Here is a 21,066-nt window from a genome sequence, read left to right on the forward strand (position 1 = left end):
AATTATGTGCAGTACTGTATTTTTCATTAATGTTGTCAAAAACAATAAGTTTTTATGAAAAAACACTAAACAGTAATTTATTTTTTCTACTTTTAAATAAAAATGCATTTCATTTTTAAAATAAAATTGGCAATTTTTAAAATGACTGCCGTACCCATTGCAATGATTGCATGACATTGAAATATATTTTATTTATAAGTATTTATTTTTATAGCATTAACAATCGTGAGATATAAGCATTGATTTGTAAATGTGTAGCATTGTTAGATCGTTATCTTAAATAAAGTGTAAAAAACTGGCAATCAATACTTACCTATAAAATGTAATATCTAACCTAAAATAATGTAATCTATAAAGTATGTACATTAACCATGAACCAAAAATATATAGAAAAGCAGATGAAAGCGTAAGCTAAGAATTTGTGATAGAGTTTATTTTGCAATATGTGTAATAATAAATTCAGTATTATACAAATTTTGAAGATACCAAAAAATACAAACAACCTCCGTGCAGCTCTTAACCTTAACTGTTACAATTGTCAGTATCCATCTATGTCAGCCAATTATTCAATTAAATAGTATTATGTAAAAGGTCACCAGGGTTATTGCAATTAAGTGAGAAGGAAAACTCCCTCCTTTATTAAAATTAATCACCCAATAATAAGCACTGACCATTTCTATAAAACATCTTCAAAATCACAAAAATAAAAAGCGACATAAAATTAAACATACCTCAACTTTCTCTAACAAGACGTTTATGTGATCGGCTTGCGATTCACTGACATCCTTCTTCTGTGTGTCCAACTTATCTTTAATCTCCTTCAGTTCTGTAGAAGACAACACATGAATTGACTTCAACTGCTCGTCGAACTCTTTCAATAAATCGGCCACTTCACTATCGTCTTTATCTTCATTTTTAACAAACTCCGAGTTCTTCAGCCTCTCCCATCTATAGTTAGCTTGATCTATAGACTCTTTCAAAGGCTCCAAGTAAATCGCTTCACAGTGTTTCGAAAACTCTTCGTAATTGCCGTTCAGTTTATCACTGATAGCTTGCATCCTCGACATCTCCAAATCGAACGTATCTTTATCCATCGACTTGTCGAATCCGTCTTTCTCCACACTGTCGATCCACTTATTAATAGAAGTCAAATCGTGCTGTATTTCTCTGGATATAATAAGCGCATTCTCCAACATCTGTTTAGCTTCTGTGATCTGAGCGCCGAGCTTGTTATATAACTCCTTCAATGTATCGATCTTCTTGGAGAATCCCAACGGATCTAATACGCTCTTCTCCTCGACCATCTTCCTTCCTGTCTTGATCACAGATTCCACTTCTGATTTGAGCTCGCTCAGCGTTCTGTAGAACCTCTGTTTATCGACACAAAAAATAAAAATTAGCAATAAAATTGTTAAAATCGTCCACAGCATGATGTAAAATAGAATGTTATCCATTTGCACGTATTCAACGGACTGGACAATGTTACCATCCAATTCAATGGTTTACAATGCCTATACTAAACCTATTCTTGTCGATGTAATAATCAATCAAGTGGAGCAATTGATTAAAATGACACTGAACAACAAGATTTTTGTCACAAAATAAGATGACTCAAATGTAAAATTACATACTAATTTTAATTGTATTGAAAGTATTGTTTTATGATAGCTATAATTGATAATAACAGTTTACAGCGATTTTTACCCATAACATTTGACAGTCATTTCTTATGTAAAATCGCACGATATATTTTTAAACCCGAAAGTGAAGTCAAAAACTAAGAAAGTAGAATAGTTTTCAATATAATATATTGATAAATTTCGTATTTTTTATTCTGAATAAAAGTGTTTTTACTTAATTGTAAAAATCTTTGGTTCTAGTCGGCTAATTACAAAGTATTTTATATCAAATTAAATGTAATTAATTTTTCTATCAACTGTTTGTACAAAACTTTCCAATCAGATCGTTAGTTTAGGCACTATTTATGAATTTATGGACGATTTTATTTAATTTTTAGTATAATTAAAAAAAATTATGGTACTGTGAATTAAACGAAGAAAAAAAAAGTATTCCGATATAATTTCATTTAAATGACATAAATTAAAAACATACTGGGGATAAATTCGAGACTGTTTTTTTTTAGATTTTCTTTAAGGGATGACCCAGGGGGCAAAAGTTGGCCAGTCAGCGTTCGGTTTTTTTAATATTTCGATTTCATTAACCCTTTCACCGTGGATGGCTTCTATAGAAGTCATCAAGAAAATCGCTAGTACTCATTGGGCACCTAAAGGTGCCATAAACCTTACGAGCCTATTAATATGGTTATTTAATATAATTTAATCACCTTAATTTATTAACCACTTGAGTGATTTGCCCGAATACAACTCGGGTAGGTCTTTTGCTGTCACACTGATTTGCCCGAACTGGACTCGGGCACATCGTACATGAAACTTTTTATAGTGATTTGACCGAATCCAGCTCGGGTCATTCCCCCACCAGTCTAGACTGACACGTGTCGTAATTTGAAGGACGCGAGTGGCAAAAAAATAAGAAGAGAAACCCGAACCTACTGCCCTGATTGTAATATAGGGTTATGTATGGAATGTTTCAAAATATTCCATACAAAAAAAGACTTCTTTCTTCTTTGTTTCAGAAATTACAATGTTTTATATTTTTTTCCTTATATTGTTTATTTGTATTGTATACTAAAATATATTTTTTTCTTTATATAAGTTTCTTTAAGTTTTTCCTAATGTTTGATTCAAATAAAATATGTTTGATGAAAATGAAACTTTTTTTTTCCTTTGTCTTTTTTTTTTCCTAATATTGTTTATTTATGTTTTATACTGATTTATTAAATTTAAAAATATAATAAAAAAACATATTAGTGAAAAAAAAGGGTGGCTTTTTTTGACCCACTTTTTTCCAACGAGTTGACCACAGAAGTAGTTAAACCACAATATTTTGAAAAATATGGCATGAATAGGTGCCCCCTACATATTAACTAATTTCGAAACGGCGCGCAAAAATATCAGTCGCAATGAAATGGTTAAGATTCATTGTATTTCATTAAATGACATCCATTTTTCATGCCAAATTCAAGGGTGACGTGACATCCCTGACTATAAAAAGCATGTGAGACTCGAATTTTTTTCAAAAATAAATTATAATTACCAAGCAATGCTTCAACTGTCCTTTGACATCTTCGGGTTCAGCACCGGCCAATTCCAAAAGAGCGCATCCTCTATGAACTGATCTTAATTCTCGTAGAGCACGTGTCGAACGAGCTTCTATACTGTTTCCAGCACCTCCGAACGATTCGAGCAACGCTTCAGACCCAGCGAAGCTTTTCTACATACAAAAAATATATATGTATCACATTATTTATATAATAAATATGGAAATATATGTCCAACTCATGAAGTTAGTCAGGAGTGATTTAATAAATAATTTATAAATGGTTTTAGACTTGAACCACATTATTTGATGCTTTGCAATAACGTAAATATAATTAACTTACTTGTAATAGTTCTAATTGTTCTTTCAATCGAGAAGCGGCTTCATGTTTACCAGCATCTTGGTAAACTTTAACTTGCTCTTCCATACTATTCAATGCAGCCTTTTGAGCTTCAAACTCTTCCAAAAATTTCTAGAGAAAGTTAAAAACACATTTACATGACAACATCACACAATATTGAATGGGCATTGGGTGGCATAGCTATTAAATAACCAAATTGTGAGAAAAAAGAGACATGAAAAAGTTATCAGTAGATTCATCAGAATGCTGATTATCTGCCTCATTCCTCATATTTGTAATCGTATGACTTTTTGATTCCAGAAGTTTAACTTTAAGGCTCTATTTTAAACCTTGAGCCATGATAACCAAATAATGTTAGATCACAAGATTAGATTAGATTTTGATTAGGATAAAAAGAATAAAGGTTATTTAGTAGCCAAACCATATATATCACCAACACTAAAAAACCATAGATAGCCAAACCTGATAGTCATCGGGCAAATCTTGCACAGTTATATCATTGTCCAATCGACTGTTTAAAACCAAATTAATATTTTGTATCCATTGCTGCATGTTAACAATGGACACTTCGGACTTAGTCGCTTCGTTAACTGAAGTCTCCAAGAGTTGCGTGCGAGCGGAAGCCTGTGAAGAGTTTCGTACATGCCGCAATATCATGCAAAAGAACGGAATAGAAAAATAAATTAGGCTGAGCATTGAAAAAATGCTTCAAAACGAAGAATAAATATAGAAAGACAGACGAAGAAAATTATGTTTATGAACAATCTGCGGATATATCACCTGCTTCTTGAGCGAGTTCCATCTGTATGTGACACCATCTACATCTGTACGAATCACTTGAGGCATGATGTGAGCATCTACCAGTTGCTTTCCAATGCTTTGTATCTTAGAAAGGCGATCGTCGTTATGATTTCTAATATAATTTTCCAAGTCCTGCAAATATTAAAATAATAATCAATTGAACAATTAATGAATATTAAAAATACGTACATATAGCTCGTCGGATATCTCTTCGGCATCCGCCGGAGCGTTGGGACTTCTGCAAAGTTTTCGCTGTAAACCGTCTAACCAAGAACTTTCTTGAGCTATCCACGTTTTTAATTCACCATACTCGTGAGAAGCTTCATGTAAAACTCTAAAAATTTAATCAGGTTTTAGATTTAAGACATGAAAAATTGTTGTAATCAACAAATAACTTACTTATAACGCTCATAAATAGCATCTGTAACCTGAGTCCATCTAGCATTCAGATGAGTAAACTTTCTAGCTAAATTCGTCAAAGGTTTACTTTCATATTGTAACATAATATCGTTACCTGCAAAATTGAGGTTAAATTACATTCGATTTAATGATAAAAATATACATTTAACATATCATATTATACCAGTTTCATTCAAATTGCGAAACTCTTCGGTCCTCGCTTCGCATTTCTCTTTGAGAGTTTGGAATTTTGCTTTGATTTGGAAGAGCTCATTAGAGTTAGTCACGTTGCATTGTTCCGGTGAAGGAATCTCTTTCTCTATATTATTCAACCACTTTTCGAACTCGTCGATCTGATCGATGACTGCTTGAATCTTTTCTAAACAGCGTCTCAGCTTTTCGTTCTGTTGTTTCGCTAGTTGAGTTGTTATTTTCCATTTTTTGTTAAAAGCCTCCAAACGTGCACGTACGTCTTTAGATATTGCACTTTCACAGTTCTCAATTATTTTATTCGCATTAGCATTTACTTTAGTATATTCTAAATTATTAGCTTCGATATCATCTTGAATAGACTATAAATAAATAATAGATACATTAAATAAAAAACGTGAAACTTGTGTGGAAACTGTGGATACGCTGTTTCTTCTATTATATTTCTCAAATTAATTTACTATTGAAGATATATTATTTTCATTGTAATAGAATATAAATATTGAAATTGGCTACAAGATTTATGTAATGTAATGCCCGAAAACCGTTTTGTTCTATATTTTTAATGCCAGTGGCAAATGAGTTTTTTTTATGGACACTACAAGCAATAAATATACAATTTTATTTATAAAAAAATGCTTTATTAAAATTGAAAATAAATCAAGTAGGTAAAGAATAATATTTAGTTGTCACCATCACATATTGTAATGTGCGCGTTCATTACACCTATTTTTAAGCTACTTTGGCCTCTTCTATCTGTATTAAATTTCTTTTAACTGTTAATACTAGATGTATCGATCCACAATTTCCTTTTAACCCTTTAAACGCCAGTGACTTTTTAGTAAGACACCTGTTATAACAGTATCTCTTTCTAAAAATAAATATAATATACTCAGTTTAATGATAAATGAATCTGGTGCAATAATCTTTATTAATTAAAAAAAAATTGTAAATAATTCGTTAGCTTGTTTTAAAAAAAAAATTTTTTTTTAAATAATTAACAAGTGACTCACCAGTGAGTCACTGGCGTTTAAGTGGTTAAACACTACTTATACAATTCTAAAGCATCTATATTTACTCACATTACTTTCAACCAACTTTACTTCCAACTTCTCTACATTACTAAATGGAATGTCTTGATCGTCTTTAACAGAAGAATGGATCGTATCCAACCAATTTGATAACTTCTTAATATCATTATCAAACTCTTCAAGCATAGTGATTCCTTAAAAATAAAATTAATATTCATACACACATCATAAACCAAAATAATAAATGAGGAAAATTTACCTTTTGCCAATTTCGATATACGTTCAGTTAAAACTGCTTTTACATCCGTCCATCTAGTATTTATATCATCCAATTGAAACTTGAGTCTTTCGCCTTGAGCGTCCAATCCAGGTTTATCGTACAACTCTTTACCCACAGAATTCACATACTCATATGCTTCTTCAGCTTCAGTCAATCCCGACTCAATATCCTTTAAATTCCTCAATTTATTCTGCATAATCTTCTTATCGGAAATAATTGCATGCTCTGAAAGTAAGACTCCTTCAAGATTATCAATCTTAGTTGATAGATATCCAATTTCTTCGTTATATCTTGTAGGCGGTGTTGTATCCAAAGCTTTCACTATTTCACTCTCCTTATCTGTCAAATTCTTATAAACATTCTGCCACAGTTCGTTTAATTTGATCGTATCCAATTGCACTTTTGATATATCGATTGTCGGAAAGTGTTGTGATAGGATACTCCTAGATTTTTCTTGAACATTTGTTACTTTCCGTTCATTTTCTTTTAGAGAATTTAACTTGTTTCTACACTGCTCCAATTGTTGAGTTGTATATGGAATTTTGAAAGCATTCTCCATCCATTTTTTATAACCTTCCAATATTTTTTCAACCATATGCAATTCTACATAAAAAGTGTCTCGTTCATTTAAAAACTTCATAATTTCTTGACAATAATTAATATCTTCTTGAATTTTCATCAAACGTTCTTGAAGAATTTTAACATCATTTCCTTGACTGATAATTTTACTATTAGCTAAAAAAAAGCACAAAAATATGTATGATTAATAATTCTGTAATTAAGTTTTTCAATTAAGATCAAAAATAGTACCTTTGGGATCTCCATCATTTAATATCTTATGTAATAATCTTTCCACGTTATCAATATCTCCTCTCTGAGTCTCATATTCTCCCACAAGATCGTTAATATTTTTAATTTTATCCTCCATCTTTTGATCGTCATCTTCTAAAAACGTTTTACACTTCTCGACAGACTTTTCCATTACTTGCAACCAATTGTGGAAATTGTTGAATTCTTCTTCAAACTCCTCGAGCGTCTGATTTCCTGACAATCTCGGCTTCTTAGATTGCATGTGATCATTTAGATTTTTAGTTTTGTTTGAATCCAACGATCGATCCAAAGAAGTAGTAGTCGTAGATAAAATTGAATCAAAATCCATCGATTCTGTAACGTTGATCTCAAATCCGAGCTCTTTGATCTAAATATTATAATGAAAATTAAAACTTTTATTATTAAAGTAATCAATATTTTACAAATAACAAACCCTTTGTTCTTGTATTTCGATTATTAAAAATAATGCATCAAATTTATCCTGTAACGATTCTACTCGATCGACGTATATATCCAAAGATTTTAGACTCGATTCGTCAATCATAGCATTGGTTAATTCTTGATGTGCAATCAAACTATTCTGTTGAACGTCCATTGAATGTTTCAAGACCGTCAACTGCTTTATACGTTCTAGAACTTCACCCATTTCGCTTACAGGATTTGCTTCCATCTAAAAAAACGTATTAAATCATTATAGATGATGATATTTTTCTATGTATATACTATATGTATATATTATTTTATCAATAATACCTGTTTAAGTTGCACTTCTTTATCGTTAATCCATTTTAACAAATGGTCATATTGTTGATCCAAAGCTCTCCATTGCGCTTGGGAGGCTTGCAATTTTTTAAGATGCGTTTCTACCCATTGACAAGTTAAAGCCCACCGTTCACTCAGAGCGCGCAATTGATCTTCTATTTCACAAACACTATTGTCTTGTTGATCATCGTCTACGACCACTACACAAGTCGATAAAGAATCGACGAGTGGTTGCTGATTTTGCAAATCGGCATGAAGAGCTCTAACGGCAATCATATGAGCTGCGATTTCTTTAGGACCACCGCTGAAAGTTCCCATTCTAGATATTCTATCATCAGTTTGAGTGAGCCAATGCCTGTAAAATTAATTAAAATAAGATTTATGCAATAGTAAACCGCCTTAGTTCTTTGGAAGTTGGCTAATTATGGTTTGGCAATGTCAAAGAATGCCGAGAAAAAAGATAATAAAGATGAGATTCTCTATTATTATAACTTGTCAATTTGTATACCTGAACTTGTCGATTTGATCCTGTTGTCCTTTAATGATAGCATTGTGTACAAAGGTCTGACGGTCCATCGCTCTTATTCTCAGATTTTCCCATCGGCCTCTCAGTAGTCTCATCTGAAAGCGCACTTCTTCAGCTTCGTCTCTAGATAAACACTGTTCACTGAGTAGTCGTTCTCCTTTTTCTAAAACGGCTCCAACTCTATCTTGATTATCAGATAGCTCCATCATGAACTTTTCATGATTGTGGAATTGTTCTTTGATCAAATTCAAATCGTCATTTAACTCAGGGTTTTCGCTCAATCTATCTTCAGCTTCCAATATCCAAAATAATACTTCTTCTAATGCTGCACCGTAACCTCCAAGTTCGACTGAAGCGTTAGTTACCAGCGATAAAGGTCTACTCTGTGAAGACTATAATAAAACAATATATAAAAACATAATCACTCTTGTATCACAAAACTGAAGCATACCTCAAACGAAGGAGAAGCCAAAGGACTCATCGTATCTGACTGCACGGACATGTCGATATCTCCGACATCTTCACCAGAATGCGGTAGCGATTGAAACATGCACATAACGTACATCATGATCGATTTCTTATCAGGAACGGATGTGTTAACATCTACAATAAAATTACATGGTGAAAACTGTATCAACTTTTAAAAATATATTGAAATATATATTGAACCTTCGGGATCCAAGAGCTTATCTATTCCTAAGTGTTCTTGAGCTATCCTAAACGCATGCTCCAATCTCGCATTCGGGTGTTTCTTAACAATACCCGGATAATCGAAGAGATAAGGACGCCATCTATGGATGAGAGCGTTAAAAGCGAGTCCGTCGGACCAAGACGTTGAAAAGTTTTTAATGTCTACTCCAGCATAATTCTAAAAAAATATAAAATAATAAATTCATTGAAATCTTAAAATCGTATTTTAAAATATTACCCTTGAATTTTGTCGACACCATGCCAAGAGGGTTTTTTCCAAGTTTGTTTGCTGCAACTCCGACATTAGATCTTTGAGGTGGTAGTGCACTTGCCAGTGAAGAATTATGCTCCAGACCAAACCCAATATCAATTTGGGATTGCCGTCTACAATGTCGTTGCTGCTGATGTTGACCAGCTTGACACCGTTGTTTTCCAGTATGCCGAGTGCGTTATTAACATTATTTATATGGTGCACTCGCATTCTACCTCTCTCACGTTTCTGAAAAATTATATAAATACACTAAATCAATTTTTGATCTTTCGAAAATAAGATAAATCTAACCAAAAATAATGTATATATGTACATATGTAGTATATGTATCAGATTGTTCCATAAGTCTTTGCGTTGTTTAAGGTATGGGTTAAATGAATTAAAAATTAAAACATGTAATACTTTTACTAAATTATATATTTTCCGTCTTTTTCTATAATTATTCTCCACATAATAATCACTTTTTTTAATATCTGATTTGCAGCACACTATGTGCCTGTTATAATTGTCCGCATATATAATAATCCAAACACTCATAATAAATTATCTTATTGCAGTGAAATCCTGCTCTCGGGGTTGGAATTGTGGGTCGATTGGAATCCAATCAATGCTTTTACTTTGCGTGTTAAAGTAAAGGATCCACTTCTCATCTTCAGTAATAAATCATTAATTATTGATATATTGAGATCCGCTGAGACACCCATATTTTGCAAATTAACACCTTTTTAAATGTATGTGAACTGATGTAAGCGACACGTTGAGTTTTTGTGCTACCTTCTGTATCGTTAATCTCAGACCTGCTTTTATGACAGCCCTAATATCCTCATTAACAACCTCTCAGGTAGATATTCAATGTCAAAATTCCTGGTACGATTTTTTTTAACATTTTCTAAATTTATTGGCATCCTTGCCCATTTCATTACAGATTTTTTAACTGCTATTGTCACATTATAACCAAGTTAAAACTCATAAGGCATAATATAACTTAAATGAGATTATTTTATCCACTGCCGTTGTTGATTTAGGGTTGAAAATATGGAAACATAAATGATCCCGTTACTAAATAGCATTATTGATACGACTACACATTAAAATAATAGTGAAATTATTGTTTATTCATAAAAAGTTATACATTTTTGCTAATGTAAAAAAAAAACAAAAAAAATGGGACAACCTGATATATACCTATAAAAATTGTTTTTATTTACATTATTTTTAATAAAAACACATTGAATGAACCTTAATTTTACTATCAAACATTATAATCTAACATAACCTTTATTATGCCAAACTACTTGAAAACTATCTTAAAATATATTTACAAATTTGAAATTTATTCATAAGCATAATATCCTAACCTGACCCTAACCTCAAATACATATACAATTTGCAATATAACATAACAAATTTAACCGAACCTTTAATATATAGAATTTGCAATTTAACCTAACCTTTTCAATATTTTTTTTATAAATATCTTATATTACATATAAAAATATAGTACATTTATCTCAAAATTTTAATCTAACCTTATAACCTAATCTCACCTTATTTTTTGTTATCTAAAATTATTACACTTAGCATAACCTCAAATATATACGTATATGTAAACATAGCACTAACCTCAAATATATAACAAAAAAGTATTGTTAATGTTGCTAATATAACTGATTAATAGAAATTAGCATATGTTTATTATTATATTTAGATTAAAAATTACTAAAGATACATTGTGTAATATAAATATTTTAAAAATATTATCTAACATGATAACCTCTTCTGACTTTACTAAATACAATAATGTAATGTAACCTCAAATCTAAATATTTAAGCATAAATTTGCTATTTTATGTATAAATCGAATACATACGTATTGTTGAGCTGTTAATATCTCCAGTAAAGATAGTAAAACGTCTCCATTCTGAAGATCCGTAAACAGATCATTCACTAATGGTTTGTTATTCTGAAATTAACAAAGCTTGTAATTATTTGTAATGATTGCATAACATATATAATAAGGCATACTTTTATTAGCTGTGAATTGATCCATTTGGCAAACGTCTTTTTCTGTACATCTTCTCGTTCATCTGAAAACAAAAGAGATTAATATTAATAGTGACCTATTTACTCTAATACTAACAATAATCAATCATTAATGCTCGTATTGATAAGGCATTAGAACGTACTTTTATCGTAGCAAAATATGTAATAGTAGGAGTACAGAAATGTCAGCATTGCTACAGAACGCAAAACGCTCTGTAACATAGCTGCCTTTATACACGTACATACATTTTCAGGGTAATTCAATTATCAAATATATTATTTAGTTTTTGCATCGGCTACTGCGGTAAGCCGTAGCAGTAGATAAGATACAAACATAAGCCAGTCGAGCGACAAACATAATGAAATACACATGAACATGTAGCTGAACACTGTAAGTAGTGGCATATTAATACAAAAGTTTTTCCTTATGTTTTTTTACGATTAAAAGAAATAGTTAAAATGTGTTTTAATAATTAAAATAAATATTTTGTAATATTGAACTACCTCTTCTCTAAGAAACACCCATAATGGGGACTCGAACCAAAGGCAATATTTAATGAGGCGTGTCTTAACGAACGATTGTTAAACTTGACATAGTAATATAACGTGAGAAATGTTACATAGAATGACGATAGATTTTCGTGTTATCAAACTATGGCAGTGGAATTGTTTATTGAATAATCGTAATTTAATTTATTAGGCGTTTGAGTTTGTCTTTAATTTCTTCGAGACAAATATGATTTTTAGAGTTTGTGTTTGAAGCATTTAGCCGGTCCCCTTTCTTCCTCTAAATGACTATTACTCTCTCAAAGACTGCAGTCCCTAGAGCTAGAGACTAGGTCTCCAGAGAACTGTATCTACGCCTTCCATATGAAGGCCAGTTTCGTGTAGAAGTTCAGAATGGAGTTTATAAAGTTTGACAGCGTTCTGGCTTAAATATCATCAAATATAGAGCGAATTCTAACATCCCTTCTAGTTCTATATCTTTTGACTAATGCAGATGATTTAGAAGTGAAAATAAGATCTTTGTTCTTATCTAATACATATAATATTAGACTGTTTGGTCAATTGTTATAGGTATATTTGAAATTGTTACGCTCTGGAATGTACCAATATCCGTGGCTGTCTTTTTTGGTGGAGTACGGCTTAACGATTTTAGTGCACATTCTTTTGCGTCAACAATATTAAGCCCGTTAATAGTTCTCGTTGAAAATCGAAATCCACTCCGATTTCTAGTAAATTAGAGGGACACAAATCCAATAGTTTTACGACACTTTTCACAGGTTTTAAACCATTAATTTTGATGGCTTGAATAAAAACCATTATTATCATAGAAAAGAATGATACTATAATATGAATATTGATACAGTTTTAGGATGGAATCGGCGTGATGTTTATTTATTATAAATCTTTCTTTGTTGCAAGACGTTACAACGGGGTAAGAATCAACTGTTCGTAGTCTGCTCTTGCAGCCAACGGCAATTTGTTTTAAAACCCGCCATACTTTTGTAATTGGCCGTTCTACCGAAAGGGGCGAAAAACAAAATCTCCTATGGATGGAACCACAGGTATAATACATACGGGAATGCAGGCAACTAACGAGTTTACCCGGAAATTTCTATTTTTTTAGTTCTCATTTCAAAAATCAGCAATTTTTTCGAGAAATTTATCATAGCCTTTTTTTGTTAAAAATTAAATTTGTACGAATATTATGGTTTTACAATGACTGCATATTTTTATAACACTACATAGGAAAGGGTGGAACCGTGCAAGAAGTTTTTGAATAATTTTTATAAAGTACTGTAACTGGGAAGTGGGAAATTAAATAATATCAAACTTTACCCTAAAAGTAAAAAATAAACACCACTGACATGAAAGTGATAAGGTTAGATACAAATCACAATAGAGATGGTGTTTGAATAAATTTTAAAAAAATACCAAAAAGCCGATGCATTGATATCGTTCCATACAAAAAATTATATCATGTTAACTTTTTTTTCAATCTTACGTCAGATAAAATTCCTTATCTATATTATTTTTATAGCACATAGTACATTTTTACCGACATGTGGCGATAATCTATTCAATGCTAATGCAAGACTATGAAGCAGCATAGCTCACGCCTTAAATAGCACGAACGATTGAACCATTTACATATGAACTAAAAAACATTAACGTCACGTCATTTAAGATAAAAATAAAGATACATGTAATTTTGAGAAGCACTGGAGTGTGCCTCGCATAATTGTCACGATTGTAGATTTTTTATATACTTTTTTAATCACAACAATTTCGGAAAAAAAATATTCACTGGACTTCAACCATCTGTGTACATAACCACTACACAGGTGAGATACTCGCACGTAAAACTTGCATAACTTCTTCATTGAAACGTCAAAATGTATTATTTATTTTAAAATCAACAATAATAATAGATATGTTTATCATTATTGCTTGATGGGTAATGGTTTTGAACCTATAATTATTTCAGTATATTAAATAAAATTACAACTTATGTTTATGGCACATTATAACATAACTTTACGATTGAAACACACTAATGGTAAATGAACCGTAAAACTTTTAGATATGTATTTATTGATTATTTATTTATTTTATTAATTTTTTAATCTTAATCTTAACCCTTTGGAGTCCTTTGTCCACACGTATTGAATATCTATTTTTACTGGCAGCTAATATGTCCATAATATCTGAACATTTTTTCTCAGGTTGTTTAAAATTACGAAGTGTTAATTTATTATTAAATACCCGGGTAACATATTATTTTCTAACTTATATATAAATACTATATTCCATTTCAATATTTATTGAATATCCAACCATTACTTTGGCCAATTTTGTATTTTTCTTGTATTTACACTTAACATATTTCTTATCCTAGATAATATATCTATTTTTCTTTTATTTTTTTTATTATGTAATTACAATATTCCTTTAAATTTATTTTTATCTACTATTCTACTGATAAATATTTTATATTCTTTATTATCTATAACTATTTTTATATTATTATCTAACATATTTTTACAATAATCTTTCATTTTTAGTTCGAGTACATGATTTTTAACCATCTTCTATTATACTTAATTCATTATTTAAGTAAAATTAAAGTGTCATCTGTAAAAATTCTAAATCAGAAATTTTCGTGTTATCCCTCAAAGAAAATCTAAAAAAACAGTCTCAAATCTATCCTGAAAATATATTTTTTAATAAATTATTTCAATAAAATGATATCGGAATACATTTTCACTGGTAGATATATATTTTTATCGGTGAAAATATAATTTATTTAGGGTGCCAGTAAAATTACATGATATAAACTTTTCCATATGTAGTAACATATAAATTTTATTTTAGAATAGGGCTATCAATATTAAAGAATAAATTGCTTTGATAATTTACATAAATTCAAATTTATGTACAACCGCATCTTCTTCTTTATACATTTTTATCAAATAAGTAAAATGAATGTGCTGTAACTGATATTATCACTAGAGTCTTTTGATGATCACAGGATTTTCTTATTTTTATTGTCATACGTTGTATGTATAATATTTAAATTAAATTAAAAATTTAGTGTGTTTAGAAAGTCCGTTACTAAATCTATATTACATGTATCTTATTTTTCTAAGACAGGCATTTTAAGAATTATAGAATAGATTTATATATTATACATAATTTATAGTAAACGATTTGCATGAAATATTCAAGTCTTATGATCATATGGTAACTTGTTTTTATAGCATATGATTCATGCTTCTAAAATAGCAGGTTGAATAATATCTCTAATAAAACAAAACTGATGTGACTGATTCACAAAACGGATGCACACTTTACTGCTAGCAGCAGCTATTATGAACTTCCGTGACAAATTTATATTATCTAACTATTAAATACAAGCACTTCATTCACTTCGCTTTCACTCGAGTACAACCCATCACTTGATCGTTTAGGAGAATGATGATGATCATTCGACTAATTATGATATCTTCTAGACATAGAAGTTGTGACTCTGACGGGTCTTCGTGTTTAGAAACACGTTGCACTCCAATTAATCACTAGTCGTTTATGTAGGTGGTGCATAGGTGAAATGGTCTAGCGTGGCTTTCGGAAAGCGAACAACATAGGGTCCAGGTGGGCGTTCAGATAGAGCTCCATAGGTGACCAGTTTCCACATCTTCCCACACTCCTCTTGCCTTCACAAATGGGTATATCAAATTTTGATAAGTAGGGAAAGAATCGTGGGTGCGGTGAGCGTAGACAAATTGATATTTGAAACGCTAGAGACTCATAACATTAGTAATAAATTGCTTTATTTTGACATAGAGAATCGTTTTTATATTATTTACAAAATTAAAATTACAGGTTTAGACCACAGTCATGGGATGACGCGTTTTAGCATTGAAATGATAATGACATTTCTTGGTTCGGTGGACGAAGGTGAAACATGAAAAACGTGGTGCAACAACAAATGTTTCTAGTTATCTAGGAAATAAAATATAATTAAAAAAATTAGCTATTTACAAAAGGCTCATGCAATTATTCGATTTTGCCACAAAGATAAGATATTATAATTTATAATGTAAGATTTCATTGTCTTCAGCATTTTGTATAAATATATTCATATCACCTTGAAACAGGTACCGAAGCCCCAGATTACGCATTCCATAGAGTGATGACGTTGCCATTTATAGTGAATTCGAATCTACGTATATCGTTATGCCTGCACTACACTCTCTGGAAGTTGGCCAAAGTTGGCCAAGAACGGAGAATATAGTGGGTTACTTTGGTCGAGTTCGGTTCTGCCCGCTCTAAAATCTCTCGGAAGTTGTCCGAGGTTACCGAGAACGGGAGGTAAAGTGGGGGTAATTCAGTCGACTTGATTAGCTTCGAGCGCTTCCGAACATTGTCGGCAAAAGGACCGGAGTCAAAGGGACCAAAGTCGGAGCTGCTCTTTCAAGCGCGAGCGGTGAGATACTTCCCCTTTCGCTCTCTCGCGTGTTAAGTGACGAGAGTGAGAGAGATAATGATATGGTGTTTCGCAAACTGAGATAGAACGAGTAACTCGATTCAATTTCAGTATGCGCGTAGGCGTCCTATGGTTAACACGCATGTCGAACGCTGCATCATAGTCACGTGGTCAAGTTATAAAACCACATGCTTTTATGAAACTCGATCTTCAACATACTCTTACTGACATCTTTGAATATTTTAGGGCACCAAAAGGGATTAATTATATTTTTGATAGTATATTCTTCTAACAGATATCGTTATTATATTTTTTTTAATATAAAATTAAATAATTAAAAAATAATTAGTGGTACTTGATTTTGTTAAAAAAAATCGTTTCGAATATCCTTTTCATAGATATTGTATTGGTGAGTGCCCACACAAACTTTTATAATTATCAATAGCGTAATTTTAATAATATGACAATTTAAAAATTGCGATTATTTGGCACTTTTTTCGATCGCGCGCAAATATGCCGGCTGTAGTTGACAGAAGCCGCCGTCCGAACGTCATTCACGGCCTATGAAATTTGCGACAGTGTGGTCGCTTACTCGAAGTCGTAGATCTCGGCCGACTTCAGTTGTAACTTCGGTTCGGACAACTTCCAGAGAGTGTAGTGCAGGCATTACACCTTCCAAAGAGTTTGATCAGATCTGTTTTAGACTAAGGGTTTCAACCTCTTGTAAAAAATGTTTAACAGGATACAGCAATAAAAACACATCTAAACACAATGGATTGATCGGTATTCTCAAACACGCGCCATTTTAGAATTTTTTTTGCTTTTGCTTTTTTTTGCTTTTGTTCAACGCTGTATACTGACTATGATTTCTGAACAGAAAAGAGATAAAATTTTAATATATTTTTGGTCATTTATATGGGCTTTTGAAAACGCAATATCGTCATGAAACTTATATCAAAAATAGATGTTATAAATATATAGACCAAGTTCATTAGCCAGAATAATCCGCCATTTTGTTTGAAAATGGCGGTTATTCAAAACGTTAAAAAATTCGTAGCTCCGGTAAAATAAATCCTAGGGAAAAATGTAAAGAGATATAAAACGTTTAAAAATAGAAATTGAGATGTAATAAAAAAAATTAATTGTATTTTAAAAATAAGCTTTTATGCCATTTATTCAACTATGTTTTTATAATAAAACTAATCTTATGCTCCAAAAATAATTATTCCTAAAATAATCATAATAATCTTTTATTGCTTTTAAAATATTGCATATTAATTGGCGCACGTCAACGGTATTTAAGGAATGACAAAGAAAATTATACGTTGTTTGTAGAAAGTTTGCCGCTGAACCTGTTTCCGTCAAGGTTCTCGTATTTCGATAATGGTGCCATAATCGTTTTCGATTTTTTCGGACCGAGTTAAAAATTTATCGGACAATCTTCTCGCCGCACTCGATTAAAACGCGATGCTTCAAAATTGGCACCGAGGGTTCACATTTCTGTTATGCATTCATTATATAATGCAAAGAACGCCCTCGAGGAAAATCTGCATCCACTTTGTGAAATTGATTCTTGTGAAGTATATAAGAATAAGGATTGAAGCATAAAAATCGCAAACGATCGCGTATCATGATGAAGTGCTGTAATTTTCGATATAAAATTTGTTTCCGCAATCTTGGATAAAGATTCTTGGAAACAACCTTAAGAAATTATCCTCTCCATATTTTTTTAGATTATTAGTTTTTTTTAATAAATTGCAAACCTTCCAAATATTTTTCATATATAATTTATCAAACAGTTTTTATTTTTTATTTTTTATAAAATAGTTTTTCAGAAAAACGCATCCAACGTAGAGTTGATAAAAATCATTGACAACAAAAAAAGATTGTCTTATCGTAGACAACTGTTGCAATTTTGTTGTTTTACCAGTCATTTTGAATACATAAACCAGTAAAGTTGATCTCCAAGAAACAATTTATCTGTATTGGACAGTATTTTAATTTCACTTTCTTCTCTTATTTAAATTATCCAGATTTTTTCAAACGATCTAACTTAACGTTAAATGATAACTCATGGTTCAAACTTATCCAAAATCTAACCGTCAAAGCGAAAGTACACTACTGATGAAATTCAATTAAAATCCAGCATTGTTCTTATCCAGTGCAGCGTGCAGTTCTCGTGATGTAATACGAACCAGTCGTATTGTGCGGTTCCAATGCAATGCACGTCCGATCGAGTTTTGCCAAAACAGGAACTGGACGGGTCGCCGTTCCGTCTGGCAAACGAACAACGGTACATGCACTCCACTATAATGTCACCTGAGACAAACAAACAGGTGAAAACGGCCCCATTCATACGTCTCAGACTACTTAAAAGCATCCGTAATTATGCTTGCAACTGATCTCCATCATCTATGGTAGGCAACCTATGACCGTTTCTATGTTAAGTGAAACACACAGTATAAAATGTCTGATTTCTATGAGTAATATATTTGAAAGTCGATATTACTACTGATTTATGAAATATGTTTTTTATCGGAATAACCGCCATTTTGAATCAAACTGGATAACGAGCTTAACCAAAAAATAAGCATTGAAGTATATTTTCAAAAAAGTTTCAATCAATATAATAAAAAAATACTGCAGCTATCGTAACCTCAAATTAAATTATATTCCACAAATAAATTTAAAAAACATATGTGTACAATAAATATATTTTTTATTATAGATTTTTAGCTCTCTATGCTTTTTTCTAAATTTTTTTAATAAAGCTATAAAGTTTTAATATTTAGAATAGCACTATTTTTGAATAAGGCGGCTAACAAACTTAACCAAAAATCGTATAACGTTATTTTAAGAAAAATGTTCATTAATTAAATTTGCGAATATTAAATTGCGAAGAAACATAAATTAAATTTGTAAAATAAGAAACTAAATTTGTATTTAAAAACGTTGTTTACCTCTTCACTTGTTTCACAAATTTAATTTTTTTGAATAGCTGCCACTTTGAAATAAGAAGGCGGATCAGTCTGGCTAACGAGCATAGCCGAAATATTTAAAAGATTTTTTTATAATAAGTTTCATAACGATTTATTTAAAACTACTGCAGTTTCTCAAAAATTCACATAAAATAAAAAAGGTTTTGTTTTATTTTAATTTCTAATTGTAAATGTTTTTATCTCTTTGCCTTTTTCATTAATTTTTTAAAAGTGAATACAACTGCATTAAAATTTTAAAATCAAAGCAGTCTATTAATAAAACTGTTTATTGGTAATTACATATTTTACAATCTTTTAGTTCGGAAATAATATATTTTTAATTAAAAATATTTTTGTACAATTATAATTTCAACATTTACCCACTGACAATCAAAATGTTGCCGTTTACTGCTAATATTTGCTCGCCATTATGACAACCTTGAATATACAAATAATGCGTATTTTCAATGACTTAACAAATAGATTCGTTATGGTTTACAGGACAAAAACCGAATGACTCTAATTATCTATTCGTAGTTAAATATCTTAACTACTTACTATCAGTCGACAATCTTACATCAACATGCAGTTAAGTAAAAAAATATCTTGCAATACTCGAATTTGCTTAAAAATATAATTGCATTACGTTAAAAAATTCGCGTCACATTCACGTCTGGTTACGCATATATGCGTCATCGACAATCTCACATTCATTATGTGAGATTGTTTATTACAAAATATCTAAAAGATCTTGCAGTACTCAATTTATACAAAAAAAAAAAACAACAACTGCGTTACGCGGCTTAATACATTCGCATCCGGTGACGCATATATGCGTATTTTATTTACCTATCTGTAGAAGCGAGTCCTGCACTCGTGCGTTTTTAGCTATGTGACACTTTATTATTGGTTAACAATCTCACATCCACAGGCAGCTTATATAAAAAAAATATATAAAAGATTTTAGAATACTACGACTTATATATACATATATACATATAAAACTATCACTTATCTCCCTAATTTGGACCCATCAATGCTTCCGAAATATGATAATATATTGGAGAGCTCTCGTGAAAAATATGAGATAAATACTACATAAGTTAAGCACTTCAAAAATATATATATATGCTTGATGCAAGTACTCTTTGGAATTTATTCCTCTTGTATTTGCCTTGTCAAAGCACTTTCTATATACGACGTTAATTAAAATACCAATTATACAACAGTCGCTAAACCAACAGAAGACGCTGAGAGACTAAGAGAGATCTCAAGATATAAATTAGCTTTTGTGACGATTAGAAATTAAGCTGCGACTCGATGGTAAGAACGCACAATGCCCGCGACAAATAATTTCAATAGACTTCGCTCAAAGTTCAATTCAAAAGGAATAAATGAAATTGCATAAGAAGTGAATGGCTTCATACGACGTTTGGCAGTAAATCACTTTTGAAGTCTGCATAAAGTGGAAGCTGGTATAGCTGCTAATAAAGGTCGATTGGATATGTTGACGTGCGAAACGAGATACTTTCAGCTATTATTGAATCGTCACGAAGCAAATCAATAAATTTGCACAACACTAAAATATGTAAGCATCTTATTTGATCTGTGGTTATTTAGCATCGTGGGAGTGATGTGGCTATTCATTAACATGGGACATATGATAAAATAATAATATTATATTTATATATGTATTTTAAGAAAATAATCCTACAA

At 31.2% G+C, this 21,066-nt stretch overlaps 1 protein-coding gene across 9 annotated transcripts in view; it reads right to left on the bottom strand.

The window, feature by feature from the left end:
- The window catches only part of Dys (Dystrophin), a 623,806-nt gene that overhangs the window by 578,891 nt on the left and 23,849 nt on the right, over positions 1-21,066 (bottom strand). For 8 of the 9 annotated variants that reach the window (XM_088183010.1, XM_088183009.1, XM_088183008.1 and 5 more), the window contains 19 exons: positions 11,365-11,426; positions 11,210-11,302; positions 9,307-9,567; positions 9,048-9,246; positions 8,830-8,981; positions 8,361-8,770; positions 7,844-8,207; positions 7,524-7,760; positions 7,070-7,457; positions 6,239-6,994; positions 6,031-6,173; positions 4,923-5,310; positions 4,739-4,853; positions 4,529-4,673; positions 4,319-4,471; positions 4,001-4,162; positions 3,521-3,649; positions 3,175-3,351; positions 732-1,370 (listed from right to left, as the gene is read on the bottom strand). In XM_088183010.1, the coding sequence (XP_088039136.1) occupies positions 732-1,370; positions 3,175-3,351; positions 3,521-3,649; positions 4,001-4,162; positions 4,319-4,471; positions 4,529-4,673; positions 4,739-4,853; positions 4,923-5,310; positions 6,031-6,173; positions 6,239-6,994; positions 7,070-7,457; positions 7,524-7,760; positions 7,844-8,207; positions 8,361-8,770; positions 8,830-8,981; positions 9,048-9,246; positions 9,307-9,567; positions 11,210-11,302; positions 11,365-11,426 (4,973 nt within the window). Of the gene's footprint in view, positions 1-731; positions 1,371-3,174; positions 3,352-3,520; positions 3,650-4,000; positions 4,163-4,318; positions 4,472-4,528; positions 4,674-4,738; positions 4,854-4,922; positions 5,311-6,030; positions 6,174-6,238; positions 6,995-7,069; positions 7,458-7,523; positions 7,761-7,843; positions 8,208-8,360; positions 8,771-8,829; positions 8,982-9,047; positions 9,247-9,306; positions 9,568-11,209; positions 11,303-11,364; positions 11,427-11,525; positions 11,593-21,066 lie in introns of those variants that run through there. The other variant, XM_088183005.1, reaches the window with a different exon arrangement.

This window comes from Plectrocnemia conspersa, unplaced genomic scaffold (assembly GCF_051122295.1).
Source record: "Plectrocnemia conspersa isolate PC_06_02 unplaced genomic scaffold, ASM5112229v1 ptg000003l, whole genome shotgun sequence".
Classification (NCBI taxonomy): domain Eukaryota; kingdom Metazoa; phylum Arthropoda; class Insecta; order Trichoptera; family Polycentropodidae; genus Plectrocnemia; species Plectrocnemia conspersa.